This window comes from Mustela lutreola, chromosome 2 (assembly GCF_030435805.1).
Source record: "Mustela lutreola isolate mMusLut2 chromosome 2, mMusLut2.pri, whole genome shotgun sequence".
Lineage (NCBI taxonomy): Eukaryota > Metazoa > Chordata > Mammalia > Carnivora > Mustelidae > Mustela > Mustela lutreola.
Window position 1 is genome coordinate 186,441,645 of NC_081291.1, and position 24,602 is coordinate 186,466,246.

At 33.1% G+C, this 24,602-nt stretch overlaps 1 protein-coding gene across 1 annotated transcript in view; it reads right to left on the bottom strand.

Moving 5' to 3' along the window:
- The window catches only part of CADM2 (cell adhesion molecule 2), a gene marked incomplete at its 5' end in the record, with an annotated part of 343,268 nt that overhangs the window by 124,531 nt on the left and 194,135 nt on the right, over positions 1 to 24,602 (bottom strand). Inside the window, one exon of the mRNA XM_059165081.1 lies at positions 2,190 to 2,280. Coding sequence (XP_059021064.1) covers positions 2,190 to 2,280 — 91 coding nt within the window. The remainder of the gene's footprint in view (positions 1 to 2,189; positions 2,281 to 24,602) is intronic.

Here is a 24,602-nt window from a genome sequence, read left to right on the forward strand (position 1 = left end):
TTCTTTGAGGTCATAATCCCAGGGTCCTAGGGTAGAGTCCCACTTCAGGGGTCTGCTTCTGCCTCTGCCCCTCCCCCTACTCAGGTTGTCTCTCACTACCCCCCTCTCTCTCTCAAACAAATACAATCTTAAAAAAAATAAAAATAAAAAGATCTCAGGTCATCTGAATTAATGGGATGCCTGGATGGCTTAGTTGGTTAAACATCTGCCTTTGGCTCAGATCATGATCCCAGGTTTCTGGGACCCATTCAAGTGTGGCATTGGGCTCCGCCCTCAGTGGGGAACCTGCTTCTCCCTCCCTCCCCTGCTTGTTCTCTCTCTCTCTCTTTCAATCTTTCTCTCTCTCTATCTCTCAAAAAATTAAAATCTTTAAAAAACAAAACAAAACAAAATGCTGTTTCTGCTATTGGGAGTAGATATGGAACCAAAGAGTAGATCCTTGACAAGTCATTAGATACTCTTTGAACAGGGGTATATTTATTTCCAAGCATTCTAATATTGTGTTTCCCAACCTTATGTAATTGTATAAGTTGTACACATATTCCAAATGTACACATATGTACTTTGAGGCAGATCAATGAAGAAAAGGTAAAAGTAAAAGTCCCTTGCTATGCCTTCATCATGATCATGTTCCTTCACATCCCCATATGCTGAACTCTGAGATTATGAGGAGGGAAAAAAATAAGCAAAGAAAGAAAACAACAATAGAAGCTGAAGCAAATAGAGAGAGAGAGAGGAGGAACAGACTGATGTGGGAAATAATATGTGAAAGCAACAGGTGTGCGGATGGAAGGAAAAGTTAGGCAAGAAATTCTGTTGTGAGATACATAGAATCAGGACTAAGGAAATTAGGATTTTAGTATGTCTAAAGCTGAGTAGAGTCTATTATACTTCTTTTTCTAGTAAAGAGTACTGAACTTGCAGCCAAAAGCTCTTCTTAAAGCGATAATACCTAAATGCACAGTCACACTCAGCATACTGCAGTTGAAAAATGTCTTATATAAGATATTTAATCTTATCAGAAAGTAAGAGCTAGGAAAGTGAATTGTACAGAATATATTTCGTAAAGCTACTATGAAAGTTTGTTCCTTTCAGAGTATAAAATGCCTTAAATGTTTCTTAAAAGATAGAAGAAAAACAGTGGATTATTTTATTGAATATTCTTTATATGCTTGTGTCTTTAAAAAATAATACTGGAAGTCAGAATAGTTTTAAAATAACAAAACTTTGATAAAGAAAGTGTGAATTCATTTAATGTGTTAAAATTGTAATACCATACAACTGAAGAAGCCCAAATTTCAGGATTCTGCCTTAATGGTCTTTTAGAAAAATTCCTTATGTAATAATAAGAAATCTAAATTTCTATTAGAAATAACTTTTTTAGTAACTTAACTTGATTTGCACAAAAGCTAGCCCATATAGTTTTACATGGAAAACAATTAAATTCCTCCTATTAAAATTTAAACAAATTGCCAAACAATTGGAAGCTTTTTAAAAAATCAAATAAATGACTTCAGCACAACCTAGATTGTTACCATATTAGAAAGATCAAGGTGCTGTCAAATAGTCTTTGAGTCATGCATATTTGAATTTTGCATAAAAAAGATTTTCTATGAGTTAGTTGTTTATAAACATGAATGTCAAAAAGTTAAATATTAGAACTATATATTCTAATAATGAAATTATTTAATAATTGAAAATGTTGAAACATCTCACATTCACAAATTATGTTCCTTGGGGCTACATTAGAAATGTAGATGTGATCTCCCTTCTTATGAAAATGATTTCCCTTTTAACTTTAAAACTTGTGAATATTTTGAGGATGCTTCAGTATTTTCAAAGATTTTTATAGGAGAACTAAATTTAGTAATGTGTAATGTCTATCAGTCTTATGATGTAAACAGTGACTGATTAAGCCTACTTTCCTTTCAGGTTGAAATATCTTACTAGAAATAAAAGGGAAAAAAATCACAGTTGGAAACCTTCCCAGAAACTTCACTAGATGACAAAGTAAAAGACCAGTCTTCCACAGATACTTAATGAAGACATGGTTCAGGGGATTTCTGTTCTAGAGATCACTTTGCCCACCAAGAAAAGACAAAAAACAGTGGATTTCTTCAGTTCAAGTCTGAAATCAAAGCAGGATAGGAGGAAAAAGTGAAAACTTTAGTGCTCATTAAATCACTTACAGTGGTTTTCCTTTGGATTCACAAGTCAAAATTAATGGCTGTCCTTCTTGTGGAAAAGGAGTGGATGGTATAATCTTAACTGAAGGTGTATCTAGAAAAAAAAATGAAAAGGAATATTAAGAAAGGTCACTAAATACACATAAACATATATGTTTCATAATTGTATATCATGGCATGTGTTCAGGCTTTTTCTTATTATTGTGTACATTTACAAGGGATTTCTGAGATTTGGTGAAACACAATATAAAATTTTAAGAAGCTACCATCCTGTCTATGGAACACTAACAAAGATATCTGAATATCTTATGAACCCCATTGTAGTATTATTTCTGAAATCTGAATATAAAACTGAAATTGCAAAATGTGGTCCAGATGAATATCAAGCATTTCATATAATTGTTTCTTCAACTATTTATAGATGGCTATGAATACTATTATTATGGGCCAAGTGACTTTATGTACATTTAAATAACAACACTTTTCTTTTGCAGTAATACCAGGACTCACAATAAAGAACCCTCAAAGAACTCAGGATCAACTACTGTCTCATAAGCATTATGCAGGATCTTTTTGAAAACGTAGGAATGCAGGGGCTCCTGGGTGGTTCAGTGGGTTAAGCCCCTGCCTTTGGCTCAGGTCACGATCTCAGGGTCCTGGAGTCTCACATCCTCATAGGCTCTCTGCTCAGCAGGTTTTCCCCTTTTCCTCTGCCTGCCTCTGCCTACTTGTGATCTGTCTCTCTGTCAAATAAATAAATAAAATCTTTTTAAAAAAGAGAGAAAATGCAATAATGCAGCACTTAGCACATGTTATTTGCTCTAATGTACAGTCAGCAAATAATTTAAAATAATTACGTAGAAAATTACTAAAAGTTAGCCTTTTGTTATATATAAGGCAACAATTGTAATTTTTTAAAAATTTCTATTTAAAAATAAAATCATCCATGTCCTCTGCCCATTTCTTGATTGGATTATTTGTTCTTTGGGGGCTTAAGTGGGTAGAAGAAGAATAAATGAAACAAGATGGGATTGGGAGGGAGACAAACCATAAGTGACTCTTAATCTCACAAAACAAACTGAGGGTTGCCGGGGGGAGGGGGTTTGGGAGAAGGGGTTGGGATTATGGACATTGGGGAGGGCATGTGATTTGGTGAGTGCTGTGAAGTGTGTAAACCTGGTGATTCACAGACCTGTACCCCTGGGGATAAAAATATATGTTTATAAAAAATTAAAAAAAAAACATTAAAAAAAAATAAAATAAAATCATCCTTGGTAAAAGAAGATTCAAAAATACTTTTTGACATTAATATGTATAGCTTTTGTGCCACATTTAATACTGTTCAATCAACACATAGACACCTATTTCATAGAAGAAATGGAAAGTAAACTTTAAAAAGGAGACAATGCAAACATGCTCACTGCTCTATGAGACTTTGCTAGTCTTGACGTTGTGTGGCCAACACAACATGGGATTCCTATCAACATGCAAAAGCTCTTGCTCTTACCTCTGCATCCTCAACAATAAACAAAATAGGCTCTGCATATTCCAGACAGTCATGATTATTTTCACCCTTCCCTTAGGGATGATGGAAGAATTGAACCCCCCGGGGTTATACCCACACTCTGATTTTGAACCAATTAAGTAAGTGTCTATCAACAGTATAACTTTCAGGTTACTTTTAGGTTACTTTAGAAAAATATTATTCAGACTTGTCATATATCAAACAGTAAAATAGGATCCTGTGGAAGACCTTACATCATACTTATAAATTATTTACAGATTTTTAATACTTTTTTTTCAATCTTTTAATCAAGAAAATATATTCTTGGTAATCAACAATAATATCCTGGTTGCAAATAGGGATTCCTTATAGATTATGGTAAAGATTTCAGTGTGAAATAACCCAAGGCAGGGGGAAACTTGACAAAATAGGACACATTTTCATCATACTTTTTTAAATGATAGGAAAAAAAAATTTAATAAACGATTAAATTATACTTCAGCAATTTTTTGATTATCACCATCACATTTATGGAATCAGTTATTGACTAGGGTGATTGTATAATGTTTTTTTCAAAAAGTGAAGGCGAAATGTCAACAATTATACAGGGTAACAAGTATGAGCCAAAATTATTCTGGAAAATGAGGTCTATTGTCTTTTTAACTTTGAACATATATGCATATAGCAAAATGTATTTCATCCTGACAAGCAGAAGCAAGATTCAGTTCCAGAGGGAAAAAAAAAGTGGAAGAAAAAATGCTCACAAAGTGTGATTCTAGAGAAGAGAATTGTGTTAACTTGGGTGTCTATAATGGTTAATTTTGTGTCAATTTAACTGGACCATGGGGTGCTCAGGCACCATGGGGTGCCTTAACATTATTCTTGGTATTTCAATGACAGTATTTTTGTAAGAGATGAAATTTTTGTTGTTGTTAAGATTTGACTAATAGACTGACTGATTGATTTAGAGAGCACAAGTATGGGGAGACGCAGTTGGAGAATCTTAAGCCGGCTCCATACCCAGCACTGAGTCCAACCCTAGGCTTGATCCCACAACCCTGAGATCATGACCTGAGCTGCAATCAAGAGTCAGACTCTTAAACCAATGAGCTACTAGGTACCCCTATAAGAGATCATCATGTAAATCAGTAGACCAAGTGAAACAGATTGCTCTCCCTAAAGTGGGTGGGCCTTGTCAGATGAGTTGAAGGCTTGGGATAAAACAAAAAAGCTGATCCTTCCCCAAATAGGAAAGAATTCTTCCTGTCTGATGGCCTCCAAGCTAGAATATAGCTTTTTTTTCCTGTTTTGGTCTCAAACTGGAACTAAATCATCAGCTCTTCTGGTTCTCTAGTGTGGCAACTCAGCCTACAGGTCTTGGGATTTGCAACCTTCATAACTGTGTGAGCCAACTTCTTATAGTAAGTCTCCTTTTCTCTATATACATGTTATTAGTTTTGTTCTGACAAATACAGAAATCTAACAAACAGACTCTGAGACACGTCTTTTATGGGTGTGATATTAGGAAGGACTGGAATATGAGACAGGAAGAGAAGGAAGTAAATAAAGAATGTGTTATTGAGCAGATGACATGATGGGCAACCAGGATTCGATTCTGCTCTGGAACTCTGAGAGACAATATAGGGCATGCCTCAGACTTATCTTACTTGATGAGTAAGGAGCAGGAGTATTTAAGGAATATTTACCAATTTTCATTAGTGTTTGGTTGAGGATTACTCTGAAGGGAGGTGGAAGGTTATTTCCCTGGCATGCTTCGTCAACTCAGTGCACAAAAATGGTGTTTGCTAAAGGGATATGGGCAAGTCACCACTAGTATCTGCTTCATTAAGATAAAATATATAATGACAGGTAGCTGTTAGAGGAAAGCAGAATATGGCCCAGTTTCTCTTAGCTTTGCCAGGTTTTTGTTTAAGCAATTTATTAAAGGTGAGAATTTGTATCACACATAATCCCTGGAGGCATGATTCAGGATTCCATTTATATCCAAAATACAGAATTTTAGTTACAAGAAAATGCTAGAGCAAATAATATGTTTTGCATGTATTTCTACAAACAATCAGGAAGACCACCAAACAACCTCTAAAGTAACCAAAATCAAGGGATATGATACAATGTTCTTTTATTTTACTTCAGAATTATTCAAAATGTTGATTAGTTTCTATGCCTACAAATTATGTTTGCTGGATTTCAGAACACTCCACTTTCTGTGTCCCCCTACCCCCATATGTTTCTGATTCAACTCTTATATCTCTGGCTACTCTTTCTCAGGTTCTGTTGTCTTTTTGCATTTAGGCTTTAATTACTGAGATCACCAGGAATGGAATCATGATCTGTTCTCATGTTAATTTTGGCTGGGTCCTTTCAGCCACACCCATCTTTTTAGATTCTAGGTAGTAACCAGTTGTTCTCAGGTTTATATTCTAGAGGCAAATCTGTACCACCAGCTACACTGAAATATATGCAGCACCCATTTGACATGTCCCCTCAGATGTCTAAAAGACATGGTGCCTTTACCATGTCTAAAATGAACTCCAGCTCTCCAACCATTACCTCCATGTTCTTTAACTGGCAATCTCTTGTTCTGTAGATACTGCCAGCCTCAATCCAGCTACATACACCAGACACCTTCTGTTTCCTTGGATTTCTATCTTCAACCAATTAATTAATTCTGGTTGATCTATGTCCGAATAGTTTTCAAATCTGCTCATTCTCATTTCTTTCTTATAGCTCCACAACTACTTCTTTTATCTAGTTTATAGCGATAGTGAATGGTCTCTCTCTCTCTCTCATGCCAGTTTTTGTCTCCCTAAAATCTGATTTTTAGAACTAAACAAAGTTGTCTTCTCAACACATAAATCTGACAGGAGCATCTGGATGGCTCAGTCAGTTGAGCATCTGACTCTTAATTTCAGCTCAAGTCATGATCTCAGGGTTGTAAGATGGAGCCTCAGGTTGGATTCCACTCTACATGTGACGTCTGCTTGGGACTCTCTCCCTATCCCTTTGACCCTCCCCTTTGCTCATGCCATCTCTCTGTTTCTAAAATAAATAAATAAAATCTTTAAGAAAAAAATACAGATAAATCTGATAACATCAATGCTCTGGTTAAAACCCTGAATGCTTAATCTTTGCTGTTAAGACTGAAAGCAAAATCATTAGTATAACCTTTATCTCATGTGATCTGTACACTTCTTTATTTATTTATTTATTTATTTATTTATTTATTTATTTTAGGTGTTGTTCCCTGCTGAGCAGGGAGCCTGACAAAGGACTTGATCCCAGGATCTTGAGATCATGACCTGAGCCAAAGGCAGATGTTTTACCAACTGGAGCCACCAAGAAGCCCTCTTCTCTTGCCTTCTAACATTCATTTTCATTCTTTGAATAAATTTTATACAAATTATCAGGAATATTCCATTCTGGGAGAGCTTATTTAACTCTTGAAACTCTTGAAACATTTTTGAGGGCATTCATTCCTTACCCTCGAGTTTGATCAGATGCCTCTTCTACATGTTCTCTATCACATTGGTATAATTTTTAAACAGTCACAGCTATATCTTCAGTATCTTGCATAATGCTTTACACAAAATCTATGCTTAATAAATAAATTCTTAAATGAATGAATACGCTAAGGATTTCCTTATACTTTCTTCTTGGTTTGATATATAAATCCTAAAATACTAACAAGGGTTTCATTGAAATCTTTTAGGGTCTGTTGTATGTAAAATTAATCTTAAATATTCAAGTTACAAATAAACCACTTCTTCACAGAACAGAGTGACAGTCTTCAGTTCTTTGTGGATATGTATGGTATTTTAAATTACTAATATAATGTATTATATTGTACCAATTAATAACAGTAAAAGGGGGTTAGTAAAAATGCATTATTATTGCTATAAATTTATCTTAGCTTTGTTTCAGCTATTTAAAATAATTTCCATCTCTGTTTTAAAAGGTCTTCAAGTAAATGAACTCTAACACCATATTTATTGAACATGTCTATATAGAATCATATATATGTTTATACAAGATCTAATGCCCATCATATATAAAAAACATATAGATGGCAGAGAACAGTAAATAATTAGGTTTAAATTATTTTAGAATACAGAATATATACTATTATTATAAAACACTACACTTAGTAAAATGTATATATTTTTTATATGGTTATTTCATTCACTACATTTTGAGCACTCAGGTTCCAAGATCTTAACCTATCTAATTGTATGTTGTCACCTCCTAACAAAATGCCTTAAATGTAAGAGCTCTTTAAATGTTCAGTGTATAAATGAATTAGTTGCTTCTTATTTCTTTCAAAATGCAAGAAAATGAGAAAGTTTGAATAAGAATATAGAAAACAGGGATATATTCATTCATCCACAAATTATTTTTAAGTGCTTCCTAGCATACAAGCAAAAAATATGCAGCTATTTTAAAAGCACAATATTTCCTTTCTAAGATTTTTGTAGGAAAAATATCTCTCTTTAAAATCTATTTTTAAAATTATTAAAATGTGAAAAAAAAACACACTTTAGTCTTAAGTGTTATTTCTTTTACTTATCTGACAAATTCTGAGTTTCCTTTAGAAACAGGCACAATTACTATCAAGAGATAGATTGATGCACAAATGATTCTTTTTTTTAATCAAAAATTTAAAAGCTTTATGAACTTGGCAGTAACGACACCTCTTGTTTTATTTGAACAACTCAGAATTTGAATCAAAGTGAAGATATTGATTCAGTGAAATGGATTTTCTATAGACTTAACAAAGATTTTAGAAAGGAGAAAAGATCAGTGATGCAGCTACTATTAAACCACCTAATGGACAATCTTAAACACACAAGCTCTTAAAGTATTTAGTGTCAGTGGTTCAATGTTTATCCATCACTTAGGGCTCTGTAGATGAATAAAAAGAAGTTTTAAATCAAATGTTTTATCAATAAAAAAAGAAAAAAAAACTTACCTCTTCCATAATAAAAGAAATACAACAGAAATTTAAGATTATAAAGAACATCAGCCTGTTATGGATGATGAAAAAATTTCCAAATAAGAGAAGCAATTGTAAACTAATATATACTATCAGCATACTGTATCATTTCATATTGTATAATATATTGAGTGAATAAAGGTGGTTTATAACTTAAAACATCAGTCAGTTGCATTTTCCATGACATTATGTGTCATGGTTAAAAGCAAAATATTATTTTGGTTAAAAGCAAAATATTATTTTGATCATTTTATGGGTTCACAAAAGTTATTTCCTATGAGTACTCCCAAATAATTCATTTAACATTTATAGTTCCTAGAGCATATGAGTCATAGTACCATTACCCATTTTTATCCATTATTTCACCAGAATTGTAACAACATTATAGCATTCACAGTGTAACACCTAAAGCTCTGGTGTTAGTTTTCATAAATGATGCTACTGAGTATTTAGTATATTCTTAGAAAAGCAAACTCATCTGAGCTGTGTCTATATTTTTCACTGCCTTATCCTTGGTTCTAGAATAACTCCTGGCCCTCAATTAAATATTTGTTGAATAAATGAATGAGTTATGAATTTTAATAATATTTTCCAACCATTAGTGTGTTATAAATCAAATTCATTTGTTATAGTTAATCTTCTAATGGTAATAAAAATTGGGCAAATCCTTAGTAAATAATAGTCATTGTTTTAAATATTCTATATCTATTGGCTCAGTGAACTCTCTCCTACAGCATACCAGGAAGATTATGTTGTTGACCTATTGTGTAGAACATGAAGGTAAGTCTCAGAGGAGTCATTCACCATCGTTACATAATCATATATCATTTACACAGTTTGAATCTTGGTATCTAATCTTCACTAACCTCAATAAGCTTGTGTTTCCTTTTCCCTCTTAGATGACACTAGGAATTGCTAGTAACCTCTGTGCCCTCTATCGTTCTTTATTTTTTTTTTTTAAGATTTTATTTATTTATTTGACAGAGAGAAAGAGATCACAAGTAGACAGAGAGGCAGGCAGAAGGAGAGGGGGGAACAGGCTCCCTGTTGAACAGAGAGCCCGGCACGGGGCTCAATCCCAGGACCCTGAGACCATGACCAGAGCAGAAGGTAGAGGCTTAACCCACTGAGCCACCCAGGCGCCCCTCCCGCAACTCACTTTTTTTTTTTTTAATTTTTTTATTTTTTATAAACATATATTTTTATCCCCAGGGGTACAGGTCTGTGAATCACCAGGTTTACACACTTCACGGCACTCACCAAAGCACATACCCTCCCCAATGTCCATAATCCCACCCCCTTCTCCCAAACCCCCTCCCCCCAGCAACCCTCAATTTGTTTTGTGAGATTAAGAGTCACTAATGGTTTGTCTCCCTCCCAATCCCATCTTGTTTCATTTATTCTTCTCCTACCCACTTAAGCCCCCATGATGCATCACCACTTCCTCATATCAGGGAGATCATATGATAGTTGTCTTTCTCTGCTTGACTTATTTCGCTAAGCATGATACGCTCTAGTTCCATCCACGTTGTCGCAAATGGCAAGATTTCATTTCTTTTGATGGCTGCATAGTATTACATTGTGTATATATACCACATCTTCTTGATCCATTCATCTGTTGATGGACATCTAGGTTCTTTCCATAGTTTGGCTATTGTAGACATTGCTGCTATAAACATTCTGGTGCACGTGCCCCTTTGGATCACTACGTTTGTATCTTTAGGGTAAATACCCAATAGTGCAATTGCTGGGTCATAGGGCAGTTCTATTTTCAACATTTTGAGGAACCTCCATGCTGTTTTCCAGAGTGGCTGCACCAGCTTGCATTCCCTCTATCGTTCTTTAAAACCAACTCTTTTCTCCATTTGGCTGGATTGGAAACTGGCAAAAGATTTGCTTTGACTCTATATGATCTGCAAGTTATAAAACCTATCTGGCAATGTTACTGAATTCTACATGTAAACCATATGTCAGTTTGCCTGATAATCTCCTCTTCTTCTTCTTCTTTTGTTTAATGTATTACATCCCCCCTCACATCTCTTCAGCAGATGAAAATATTCTTTTGAGTGAAGGACATTAAAAGGTACAGACTTCCAGTTACGAGATTTTTAAGTTTTGAAGATATAACGTGTAGCATGATGCCTATAGTTAGTAATACTATATGTGTATTTGAAAATTGCTAAGAGAACAGATCTTAAAATTTCTCATAAGAAGAAAAATTATTTTAACTATGTTCAGTGATGATGTTAAATAAACGTTATAGTAATCATTTATATGTATATATATATATATATATATATCCTGAATAACTATACTATATACCTTAAATTAATACAGTGTTATATGTCAATTATATATCAAAATTATTTATCAATAAAACTGGGAAAATATTTTAAAAATAAAGAAATATATTCCTTTATTTATTTTGATATATCCTTCTCAGCAACATATTTCTCTTCTCTATAAAATAATACAGAAATATTCCCAGAGCAAATTTCTATTAAGAAAAATTTAGAAACTTTTAAGTATTTTATAAATAAGAGAATTATGATTCTTTGCTTTATAACGATGTTATTTTATAGAAGTTTCTGGAAAAAAATAATTTAATTAGCACCCTTATAAGTATCTCTCAGTAATTACATTAATACTAAAGAAAATTAGTCACCTATGCAAATTTCTGAAGCCACTTTGAAGTTTACTCTAAAATAAATAATAGTTCTCAGTTAGAGGCAATTGTGCACCCCACACTCAAGGACATTTGGCAATATCTGGAGATATTTTTGCTTGTTACAACATGGAGGACATATAGAAGTAATACCATTAGCATCTAATAGATAGAGGATAGGAAGTTTACTGAACATCCTACAGTACAAAAGATATCCCCTTCACAGCAAAGAATTACCTGCCCCAAGATGTCAATAGTAGCCTCCTGTAAAATGTTTATTTTTCATTATATTCATTACCTATATATATCTCTTCCTTGTTACAATGGATTGGGAATTGACCAGAGAACTATGAAACCGTGTACATTTATATAGGATGTTTGGTCTATTCTCATATCTCATATCTCTACTTTTGAAATAAAGGAAGTATTGAATACTCCTGAAATAAAAAGCTACAAAGCAAACTCCATCTACACCTCAAGGTTGACCACTTTTCATGTTGATATACCAAGAGTTAAGTAGAACCATTTCAGCTGTTAATGTATTTCCTCTGTGTAAGAGTGATTTTTTCTAAAGTATCTAATTTTCCCCCTGTTTGTAATTTTACAATAAAACTCAAACTTTTAACTTCCTTTTTAACTCACAACATTATGCAAAGAATGCTCAAAACTATCAGGTACTTTTCCTTCAACAGTTTGTTTAATTCCTTTTGATTCTAATAAAAAATTATTTTTGTGTCAATCTTTTATTTATTCAACAAATATCTACAAATTAGTGTGGGCATAAGACCCATTGCTACTACTAGCCAGGTGTTATACATCCACAAATATAGTAGCCTATAGTAATTTAATCCAAAGCAGAAAGATAAATTATGTATAGTTCAAAATCATGCAAAATTCAAAATTGAAAGTAACATAGCACTCTGACAGTGTATTATGGGTGTTATCGAGGAAGAGATTATATGTATTTGTCAGAAACAAAGAAAGTGGGGCACCTAGGTGGCTCAGTGGGTTAAAACCTCTGCCTTCGGCTCAGGTCATGATCCCAGCATCCTGGGATCCAGCCCCACATTGGGCTCTCTACTCAGCAGGCAGCCTGCTTCCTCTTCTCTCTCTCTGCCTGCCTCTCTGCCTACATGTGATCTCTGTCTGTTAAATAAATAAATAATATATTAAAAAAGAAAGAAAGAAAGAAAGTTACCCAGAGAAGTGGCACTTAAAACAATTCAAAGAATATATAATACTTGAGCTGACAGAATTTTTCTAGAGGTAGAGAAAATAAAGGAATTCAAACAAAGGGGTTGATGAAACAAGGGGTTGATGAAAAGAAGAATGTGGACTGTATATGAGTTATATGTGAGACATCTCGAAATAATGTAAACTCTAGGATGTATTATCTCTAAAGAGGTGCCAAAAGCAATGTTATAGAGGGGTATATTTTCAAAACCTTCAGTATCAGGCTAAAGAGTTTGGAGACCATGTTAGAGGCAATAGGACAGCATCTTAAGTCTATAATCAAGTGAGTATTAGGGTCAGAACCAAGGTTTAGAAGATAAGATTTGGCAGTGGGTAAAACTGAATGGATCAGGGAGCTATTAGAAGCAAAATGTCTCTATTATGAAGTTGAGCCACAAGGAAAGTAAGTAAAAGAAAAGTTAAAGTTAAGTAAAAGCTAAGTAAAAGAAAAACGTTGCAGTAGAAATATAGATAATAACATCAATATTTTTGCTTATACTCTAATTCATAAATTTATATAACTGTAGACTCTATAGTACACTACTTTAAGTGCATTTTCTCTGTCTCATTTATTCTTACTTATATTTTAGCTTAAAATAATTGTTTCTCCAATATTTTATTCTAGTTCTTAGAATAATTACAAAATATAGGGAATGAAGGAATTTATAAATTGGAATTCATAATAATTAAAATAATTATAATAATTTATCAAATGAAGTGCTCTTGTATTTAATGGTCTGATACAATGATGTAAAATGCATAGTTTTAATTCAACAGTGATAGAGTTAGCTGTGCTGTGGGAGACAAAAATAGATTTTAGTTGATAGCTTCGACACGGGAGATGGATTATTTAGGAAAGGCATCAGTTAAATTTCATGACTACCTAGAAAATTTTGACAGTTCTGAAAGCACATTAAAAAAAAAAAAAGAGAGAAAAAGCTCCAAATCATTATTTAAAATAAAAATGAAAAACCAGTACTCATTGTGTTTCTAAACATTTTCAAGTTGTTTGTGGTTTTGGTAAATTAAAGAAATTTATTATGTCACCATGAATAGAATTCATCACAGGGATGGAAAAAGAAAGAGTAAATAATGAAATGAACATATTAATGTAAAGTTGTTTTAGATTTTATAAATCTGCTGTGGGATGGCCTAAGCACTGAGTATTTATTTAACAAACATACATTAATAGATAATGTATAGATTAAGTCAAACATGATGACTTAATGTAAAACTATACATCTTAGTGAGGGAATGAATATCTCATTTCATGTTCATTAACTATTAAGTTAAATATCAAGTTCGGTTTTGTTTCATATGTTATCTAATCTTTAAAATGTCCCCTTTTGGGGTACCTAGGTGATTCAGTTGGTTAAAACTCTGACTCTTGATTTTGGCTCTGGTCCTGATCTCTGGTGGTGGGATCCAGCCCCACATGGGGTTCTATACTCAGCAGGAAGTCTGTTTGAGAATATCTCTCCCTCTTCTCTTCCCCTTTTGTGCTTTCACTCTGTCTCTCTTTTTTTCTCTCTAAATTAAATAAATAAATCTTTAAAAAACTAAGCTAAACTATGTCATTCTGGTAAATTTGACAAAGGCTAAAATCATCATAATCATCATCACCATCACAGTAACAATAAAAATAATACAGTAATAGTCCTTTCCTTACATTTAGTGTATATTTTCAAACATGTTTAAATTGAGAAAAGCCAAATCAAAAAATAACTACATAGTTATTATAGTAGATTGTCTCCATGAGATGTTTCCTTTAGGATAAAAAACTTTTATTTATATCTTTTATTAATGGGAAGAAAAAATATTTTTACAAATTAGTTTTGTTTTCCCAATATCATCACATTTTTAATTATTTTTACTGAGTATAGTTGACACACAGTGTTATATTTGGTTCAAGTGATTCAATATCTCTTTGCTGTGCTCACCACAGTGTTGCTACTACCTGTCACCATACAATGTTACAGTATAATTTACTATATTCCTGATGCTGTGTCCTTTATTCCTGTGACTTATTCATTCCATAACTAGGAGCCTGTATAGCACGTTCCTCTTCAACCATTTTGCTCCCCGCCCCTCAATTCCTTCCCCCTGGCTACCACTTGTTCTTTATATTTAAAGGTCTGATTCTACTTTTTATTTATTCATTTGTTTTGGTTTTTAGAGTCCACAATAAAGTGAAATCAGTCAATATATATTTGCTTTCTCAGTCTGATTCACTTAGCATAATCACCAAATTTAAGATCTTTTTTTTTTTTTTTTTTTTTTTTTCCCAGTATTGGTGAGTAATGTTAAGTCCTGGTCAAAACTACAAAGCAAACAATCTTTTTATATATTATTTTTGCTTCTTTAATTGGTTCCCTATTTCTATTCTCAAGGTTTTTCAATTTCCTTTTATAATATATAGACTTCAGAGAAAGTATTTGCTAAACTTGTTTTCAGTCATAAGGTATATGTTACCTTCCTAATGATAATAATAGAAAACCAAGCACTTATAAAAATTATTTGATTTAATCCTTACAGAAAATACGAAGTAGGTATATTTTCCAGGTGAGGAAATTAGGTTTAGAGTGACTAGCATAACGTTACTTAGGGAAGCTTGAATTTCAAGTTAGTATTATCTGACTTCAAACTTGAACTTTAAAAAATGTAGTATTGAGGGATGCCAGGGGTGGCTTAGTTTGACTTTGGCTCAGGTCATGATCTTCAGGGTCCTGGGATCAAGGCCCATGTTGGGCTCCCTGCTCAGCAGGGAGTTTACTTCTCCTTCTCCCTCTGTCCCTCTATCTGCAAGTGCGGTCTCTGTCTTTCTCTCACTCAAATAAATAAATAAATAAATAAACTCTTAAAAAATGCAGTATTGTTTTTCAAGGTCACACTACATTCAAAATATATTCTCTTTACATATATATATATATATGTAAAGAAAAAAATATATATTATATATATATTATATATATATTCTAATCTTACTCCAGTGGTTGTTAACCTGTATTTGAACACCAAACACTCTAGTCTTATAAGAGCACGGTTCATCTCTATACAGCACAGCTTATATACTGCCTCAAAGAATAGATAGGCTCTGATCATCACTCACTCATGAGTGAGTGTAATCATTCTATGTTTTACTTTAATCAAAAACTAAATCACAAATTCTAAAATTGTAGGTACCACAAAGAAAACTGAAAGGCATTTTGAAGATCAGAATATAACTTTATGCAATTCTGTAATAATCACTAAAATCACTAGCCTTGTTCATAAAAATATAAATTAAAAATTTCCTCCTAGAAAAGGTATGCAAGTTTAACCCTCAGTATATCATTAGTGTGCAATGGCCTCAATCTTAGTTGTTGAATGTCTTTTTGCAACAATTCTAGGGGCACCTGGGTGGCTCAGTCGTTAATCAGCTGTCTTCAGCTCAAGTCATGATCCCAGGGTCCTGGGATAGAGCCCTACATTGAGGGGAGGTCTCTGCTCAGCAGGAAGCCTGCTTCTCCCTCTCCCACTCCCCCTGCTTCTCCCTCTCCTACTCCCCCTGCTTGTGTTCCTTCTCTCACGGTGTCTCTCTCTGTCAAATAAATAAAATCTTTAAAAAAAGAAAACAATTCTAAATACATTTAGAGAAAGTATTTCATGATTTGTATCCTTTCTTAGAGGTCCTCCAAAAAACAAAGAGAGAATTCACTTTTTAAGATAGATTTTAAATTATTCTCTCTTGCAATTATGATATGAAGGTACTGGACTCTTGTAAATCTAAGATACATTATGAAATTATAACAGTGTTATATTTTCTGTAGTATGAGGAATCTTGCTACTTTAGGATTCTATGAATTACTTCATCATGAACTTGACCCTAACTCATCAATTGTCCCCAACTATGCTAAAAGAAATGACATAATAAAAAAAATAGATGTATGATGAAATCATGTAGAGTGGTAGTATCCAATATAGTAACCACTAGTCACATGTGGCTATTTAAATTTCAATATAAATTGACTGCAATTTAATAAAATTTAAACCATTCGTTTTTAGTCACAAGGTTTACATTTCAAGTGCTTTGTAGCTCCATGTAGCTAGACATTGGCTACTTACTATTTTGGGACAGATAGGAATATTACCAGCATCACAGAAAATTCTATTAGACAGTGCTGGTATGGATGGATTATGCAAGAATGATATAAATCAGCATGGTTTGGGTGCCTGGGTGGCTCAGTGGGTTAAGCCGCTGCCTTCGGCTCAGGTCATGATCTCAGGATCCTGGGATCGAGTCCCACATCGGGCTCTCTGCTCAGCAGGGAGCCTGCTTCCCTCTCTCTCTCTCTCTGCCTGCCTATCTGTCTACTGTGAACTCTCTCTGTCAAATAAATAAATAAAATCTTAAAAAAAAAATCAGCATGGTTATCTCATCCCTATTCACTTATAGGGTTGCTTAGGTTTTGTGTTTTCTTACATAGAAGTAGAAAACAAGTTTGGAAATAAAAACACAATCATTCTAGTTTTGATTGCTTGTTTGTTGGCTGCTTAGCTTTCATGATCAGTTGAGAATTCTGGATCTTTCATTTCCTGCTCAGAGTAGCAAGTAAAGAAAATTGATAGAGAAAGATATCTTAAAATTATTAGACAAGATTAGACAATAAATTCAGAGAGAAAGCAGTAGAACTCAAGAATCTAATGATGGTGAAACAGAAGTCTTCACATATGAAATCTTAGATGCATTTTATTAAACTCAAAAATCAATATATAAACAATTTGTTTCTAAGGAAACAAAGGGAGGACTTCATCACATAATATTTTGCAACTTGGTTTTGTTAAAAAGGAAATATGACAACATTCTTTCATTTTTATGATCTCTGCACATAAGAATTTATATAGTTCATAAGGGGATAAATGATGAAAGCATTTGATAATGAAATTTTAAAATTCATTTTCTTTTTCAATTTAGTTTGTGCTTATAAATCTAAAAATGAAATGCTTGCAATTACGGGGCAAAGATCTTTACTGTCTTTGACAAATTATGAATGATCATTTTTAGATTATTTCATTTTGAAAATGCAATTTTAAAAAGAACCAGAAACAATGACTAAATAGAACACATTTGAGATGTCTATTTGAAATCTGACCTTAGTATTTATAATATGGTATGTTCTAGGAGCATACATGACAGTAGTTGCCCACTTTGGATAGATATATCATCAAATCCAGGAAATATGGAATAGAAAGCCAAGGTTGCTTTATTTAAATTTTTATTATTATTATTATTTTATATCTGATGGACCAACATGCGGTTTGAATTCATGACCCTGAGATTAAGACCTGAGCTGAGATCAAGAGTCAGAGGCTTAACCACCAGAGTTCAGGTGCCCCTATATTTATTAAACTCTTATTGAAGAGTATAATAATTCTGTTTTTCCTTACCAGTTTATTTTACATCTAAACATTATTTAAAAAAAAAAAACTTACAAACTAAAAATCTGAAATAACGAGTCTCTTAGATCCAGATGGTGATGGTAATTGCATTCTTTCCTCACATATCAAGGATTAATACAATAAAGCTTAATATACTGATGATTATATCTGCCTTAATTATAATATAATCAAATTTATGATGATTTTAATTATAAATTTATAAATATGGATAAAATTACAATATTGAAGAAGAAGAAAGTCCGAGGGCTGATACTACCCAACTTCAGGACATTATATAGCTACAGTAATCAAGACAATATGGTATTAATGCAAAATAAATAGATCAAGGAACAGAATGGGGAGCTCTGAAAGAACCCCACATAAATAGAGTCAACCGATCTTTAACAAAGGAGCAAAGACAATTCAGTAGAGAAATGATAGTTTGTTTAACAAATGCTAAAACAACAGGACATCCCCATTTCAAAAAAATAATCCACACATAGACTTTATATTATTCACAAAAATTAACTCAGAATGGATCATAGACCTAAATGTAAAGTGCAAAACTATAAAACCTCTAGAAGATAATATAGGAGAAATCTAGTTGACCCTGGGTTTAGTGACAACTTTTTAGGTAACACTGAAAACATAATCCATGAAAGAAAAAAAAATGGTTAAGTTGAATTTTCCTTAAATATGTTTGCTCTTGAGAAAGATACTTAAAGGAAATAAAAAGACAATGAGGAAAGTATTCGCAAAGGATGTGTATGATAAATGAGTGGTATCCAAATATGCAAAGAACTCTTAAAACTCAACCAGAAAAACAACCCTATTAAAAATTTGGCAAAAAATCTAAAAATACACCTCACCAAAAAAGATATGCAAATGAAAAATAGCATCTGAAAAGATGCTCAGCCTCATATATCGTGGAGTTGCAAATTAAAACGAGATGCCAGCACTATTGAGGATGACCTCATTCCAAAATACTGACAACTCCAAATAATAGTGAGGACATGGACCAATGGGTACACTCATTCATTGCTGGTAGGAATGGAAATTGATACCACCATTGTACAAATTTGTTTGCAATTTATTACAAAGCTAAATATAGTCTTACTAGCAATTCTAGTTATAGTATAAGATAAACATTCAGATTTTCTAAAATTTCATGTTTTGATCTTAGTGACATTGAGATACATTGCCTCTTCATACTCAATCAATTTGCCTTTTGCTTAAATTTGTTCTAATTTAAAACTGAATGTCATTGACTCAAAGAAGTTGAAAACTTCTATTCAAACGAAAACCTGTGCACAGGTATTTATACTAGGTATATTCATAATTGCCAGAATTTGGCAGTAACTAAGATAGTTTTCAATAGGTGAATGGATAAACAAACTCTGGAATATCCAGACAGTAGAATATTATTTTGCAATAAAAAGAAATGTCCTATCAAGCCACAAAACCACTTGACAGCACCTTAAATGTGAAAGAAAAAAGTCTAGAAAGACTATACGCTATATAACTCCAACTACATGAGATCCTAGGAAAGGCAAACCTATACAGCTAGCTAATAGATCATTGGTGGCCAGGGAGTTGAGGAGGGGAAAAGAGCCATCCAGTGGTGAATCACAGGGGGTTTTAGGGCAGCGAATGCATTTTGTATGATATTGTAACCATGGCTGCAGGACATTATAAACTGGTCAAAACCTTATAGAATCATACAACATAAATTGTGAAGAATGATATAAAATAAAAGACTTTAGTTAACACTAATCTATCAATATTAGTTAATCAATTATAATGTGTATACTACAATAATACACGATAATGATAGGGAACTTTGTATTTTCTCTTCAATTTCTTTAACAAACTAAAACTACTTTTAGGAACACCTGGGTGGCTCAGTGGTTAAGCCTCTACCTTTAGCTCAGGTCCTGGTCTTGGGGTCCTGGGATTGAACCCCACATTGGGCTCTCTGCTCAGCAGGAGACTGCTTCTCCCTCTCTCTCTGCCTGGCTCTCTGCCTATTTATGATCTCTGTCTGCTAAATAAATAAATAAAATTTTTAAAAAAAGGAGTTCAAGCCCCAATTTAAGGGGAAAAAAAAACACAAACCAAAAAACCCTACTTTTAAAAATAAAACCTATTAATTAAAAAAAGTCTTTTGGACCCAGATAGTAAATAGTAATGACAATCTTTCTGATATGTTAACAGCAAATCCACTAAAGTTCAATACATCAATTGAGTATAGTTTTCTAACCATATATTTTTCTCTTATGTGTATGAATATATTTTCTCTTGTGTATATGTATATATATTATAGTACAATCAGAAAATAGAACTAGAACAGTTTGAAAATCTTGGGATGCTAAATATGTAGTCACTTTGGAAAAATCAACCTTGGGGGTTCCTTGGTGGTTCAGTCAGTTAAGCAGCTGAACCTGATTTGGGCTTAAATCATGATCTTAGGGTTGTGAGATTGAGCCTGTGTTGGGCTCTGCACTGGGTGTGGAGCCTGCCTAACATTCTCTCTCTCCTCATCCTGCCCCTCTTCCCCCTTCTCCCACTAAAGGAAAAAAAAAAAAAAAAGGAAAAATCAAGTGAACTATATTTTAAAAACAGAAGTTATTTAATCAGAAGTTAAAAATATTGGACATGAATCACTTATGCTTATTTTCTCAATATTTGCTTTTACTTGTCAAAATCATTTCTGTCTCATTTTCATATCCAGTTTTTTCCTTGATTAAATTTAACAGCAAATGATACATTGTCATCTGTACAATACATACATTCCATCATTTGAGAGCTATTTTTGACTGCCTTTTTATGAAATTAATTTGTGTGCCTTAAATAATGTTAAAACTTTTAAAATAAGCTTGATTAGGAACTTCATAATAAGATTGATTAGGAAAGGCCAGTTAAGAATATATTGTATTAGTTTAATATATGAATTTAATATTTGTTAAAATGTGGAATTTCTGCTCATAAATATATATTCATCTCTTAATGAGATTTAATAACAAAAAATGTTTACTTCTATTAATAACAGAAATTTTATAGTAACAGTGAATCCCTGCACTCAGATCACTTAAAATATTTAATGATTCAATTATTTTGAATAATTCAATATTGCAGGGATAAATAAAATATTCTTCTACATGTAAAGGAAAAAATATGCACCTCATGACCACGTGTGAATAATATACCATTATGGGCAATATATGAATGTATCCTTCCTGAAAATGTTTAAAAGTCTATTTGACAACCATAGATGAAAATGAATTTAAGATGTAATTTGAATGTTAAGACATAAACCATAAAACTCCTAGAAGAAAGTATGGGCAGTAGGCTCTTTGACATTAGTCTTTGCAAAGATTTTTTTTTTTCATCAGTCTTCTCAAAGGCCACAAAAGTAAAATTTAAAAAAAAAAAAAGGAGTCCATCAAACCAAAAAGCTTTTGCACAGTGAAGGAAACCATCGACAAAATGAAGAGACAAACTACTGAATGGAAGAAGATATTTGCAAATCCTATATCCTATAAAGGGTAAATTTCCAAAATATGTAAAGAACTTATACTACTTAATATCAAGAAAATCAAATAACCCCATTAAAGAATAAGCAGAAGGCCTAAATCTACATTTTTCCAAAGAAGACTTGGATGTCCAGCAAGTTTGTGAAAAGATATTCAATATCACTCATTATCAGAGAAATGCAATTCAAAACCACAATGAGGTGTCACCTCACACCTGTCAAAATGGCTATTTATCAAAACAACACAAAATAACAAGTGTTGGTGAAAATAAGGAGAAAGGAAAACCTTATGCACTGTTGGTAGAAAAGTAAATTGGCCCATGGATTGTCTAGTTTCCCAGTCACATAATAAGAGGATTGAACCTACCCTTCCCATCCACCCCACCCCCTACCCCCCAGGACCCATGGATTGTCTAGTTTCCCAGTCACATAATAAGAGGATTGAACCTACCCTTCCCATCCACCCCACCCCCTACCCCCCAGGACCCATGGATTGTCTAGTTTCCCAGTCACATAATAAGAGGATTGAAAAGTAAATTGGAGCAGCCACTATGGAAAACAGTATGGCATTTCCTCAAAAAATTAATTAGAACTCTAGGATCCGGCAGTTCCATCCAAAGAAAACAAAAGCAGCAATCTGAAGAGAGATATGCACCTTTATGTTCATTGCACCATCACTGACAATAGTAAAGATCTGGAAGTAACCTAAGTGTCCATCAGTAGATGAATAGGTACACTTGAAACTAATAAAATATTGTATGCCAATTATACTTTAATTAATTTTTTTTAAAAAGTAGGGATCTCAAATAGGGGTTGCACCTTTATTAAGGAAGATAAATGTATCTTTTTGCCAAGGAGCATAGATTACTTCATGATTCTAGCATGTATACCTTTCATGAGCTTTGTGAAATATTTTGAAATCTTAAAAAACCCTTTCAAAGTATCCTCAGGCATTAATGTGACATTTTGTTAATCTAAATAACAATTTATTTTAATTTTTGAAAATTTAACCTAAAGGGAGTTCTCATTTCACCTTTCCTGACTCCTTTTACATTGGCCTCTAGGCCATAGATAATTTGTGGTAGACCAGGTAATTAGATAATCAGCATTTCACAAGTAAGGCACCAAATGAGTGAGATGTTATTTTAAAATCTACTTATTAACACTCAGCTTTCTGTCTAATAAACCTGGATAGCCTGAAACATTTAATCAAGTGCTTTCTATGATATATAGAAAAGTGGTAGAAGTATAGTTAATACAACAACATAGCATAATTTAAAAGACACTGACTGGGGCTAAACAGGTTAGGGAGCATTGAGTAAGGGGGAACTGATATGATGTGTATATATAAGCTTTTACTTATATTATAAGCAAAGAATGGCACTATAGCCAAGTAGTAAATGATAAAAATATATTAATAATAACATAAGATTTCATAATTTGATGGGCTTTATATATATTGAATATTTATATGTTAATATTTATACAATATTGACTATTATACATATAATTTACCATATCAAATATATACACACAGACACTTAAAAATTTGGGTTCTTATTTATCCATATGGACAGTTCAATTTCACAGTACTAAAATGAGTTGTTAGAACATTCATTACTCTGAAATATTTTACTAATCTGTCTCTTCTGCTTCTCCTTTTCAGTAACAGCCTACTTTTTGTGAAATTTTTGTCAGTGCCACATACAGAAAAGGAATGTTCAGTTATTTTCTTCTTTTCTGTGTTTTGTGCATATTTCTTGCTGTCCGTGTGGATACATTATTCTTACTTAAAATTAAATAAAATTTAACTTATACTATCTGTTCTTCTAAAAATTAAATCAGACAAATAAAAAGTTATCGTTTTCAAGGAGATTTGCATAAAAATAGAAAGATGAATTAGAATTTCCACCTATGAAAAAAGAGAGTGACATTTTTCACTGCTCAGGTACATCGTGTGCTGTTATCTGTTGAGTGAAATTTGCAGTTATTTGTGGTTCACAGTGAAAAGTCTGCATTTTCTTAAATTTAAAATTTAAAGACTATTTTCCTTCATATGGCATTAAAATTTATGATTAAGGGGCGCCTGGGTGGCTCAGTGGGTTAAAGCCTCTGCCTTCGGCTCAGGTCATGATCCCAGGGTCCTGGGATCGAGCCCCATATCAGGCTCTCTGACTGGCGGGGAGCCTGCTTCCTCCTCTCCCTCTCTGCCTGCCTCTCTGCCTACGTGTGATCTCTGTCAAATAAATAAATAAAATATTAAAAAATTATGATTAATATTTTGTAAAGAAATGCAGATTACTATGAAATACTTTAGAGACTGTGTCCTTCTAAATTGTGTATCACAAGGTTAGGGGTTAAAACATAGGCCTAGAAATATAATTCCTTCTACTATATTTTTTGCTCTTTGCCTTATGTGTTTAACAGGTCCTAATTTATTATCAAACCTGCCTTTCCATAATTACACAGGATTTTAGTTTCAAGTATAGTCATAACTTTCCATTATGGTAGAATTATATATTTGGTCTTATCACCACCACAGAAAACAGTGACAACTCTTATGTTCTGGGGGTCCAAAATGCTAAATATTCTTCCATTTGGGCCAACTTTTGTGGTTATTCATGATAGGACAGTGTAAAACAATGAAGGAATCCTAAAATTTATGTTCCAAAAATTCTAGACTAATCACCTTCTTCTTTTCAAATTCTTTCTCTTTCCGCCCACTTACATTGATAGAAATTTCCACATCATGCATATTGTACATGTGTATCTACGCAGAACCATGAAGACCACACCTAATTTGTTCAATTTGCTCTAATTTTAATGCAAACTACTGCTTAATCCCCACTCTCCATTCTCCTCTCTGAGTTTCATCTCTGGGTAATGTTTTGCATCCCTAAAGGAACATTCAGCATTATCATCAGTTAGTTTTAATTACCTTCACATACTTGAATGGTGGTAAGCTGGATGCTAAAAGAAATAATTTAAATAGATATGGTCTTTGCCTTCTAGCCACTAACATATTAAAATATGATAAAATGAGTTGCTATTTT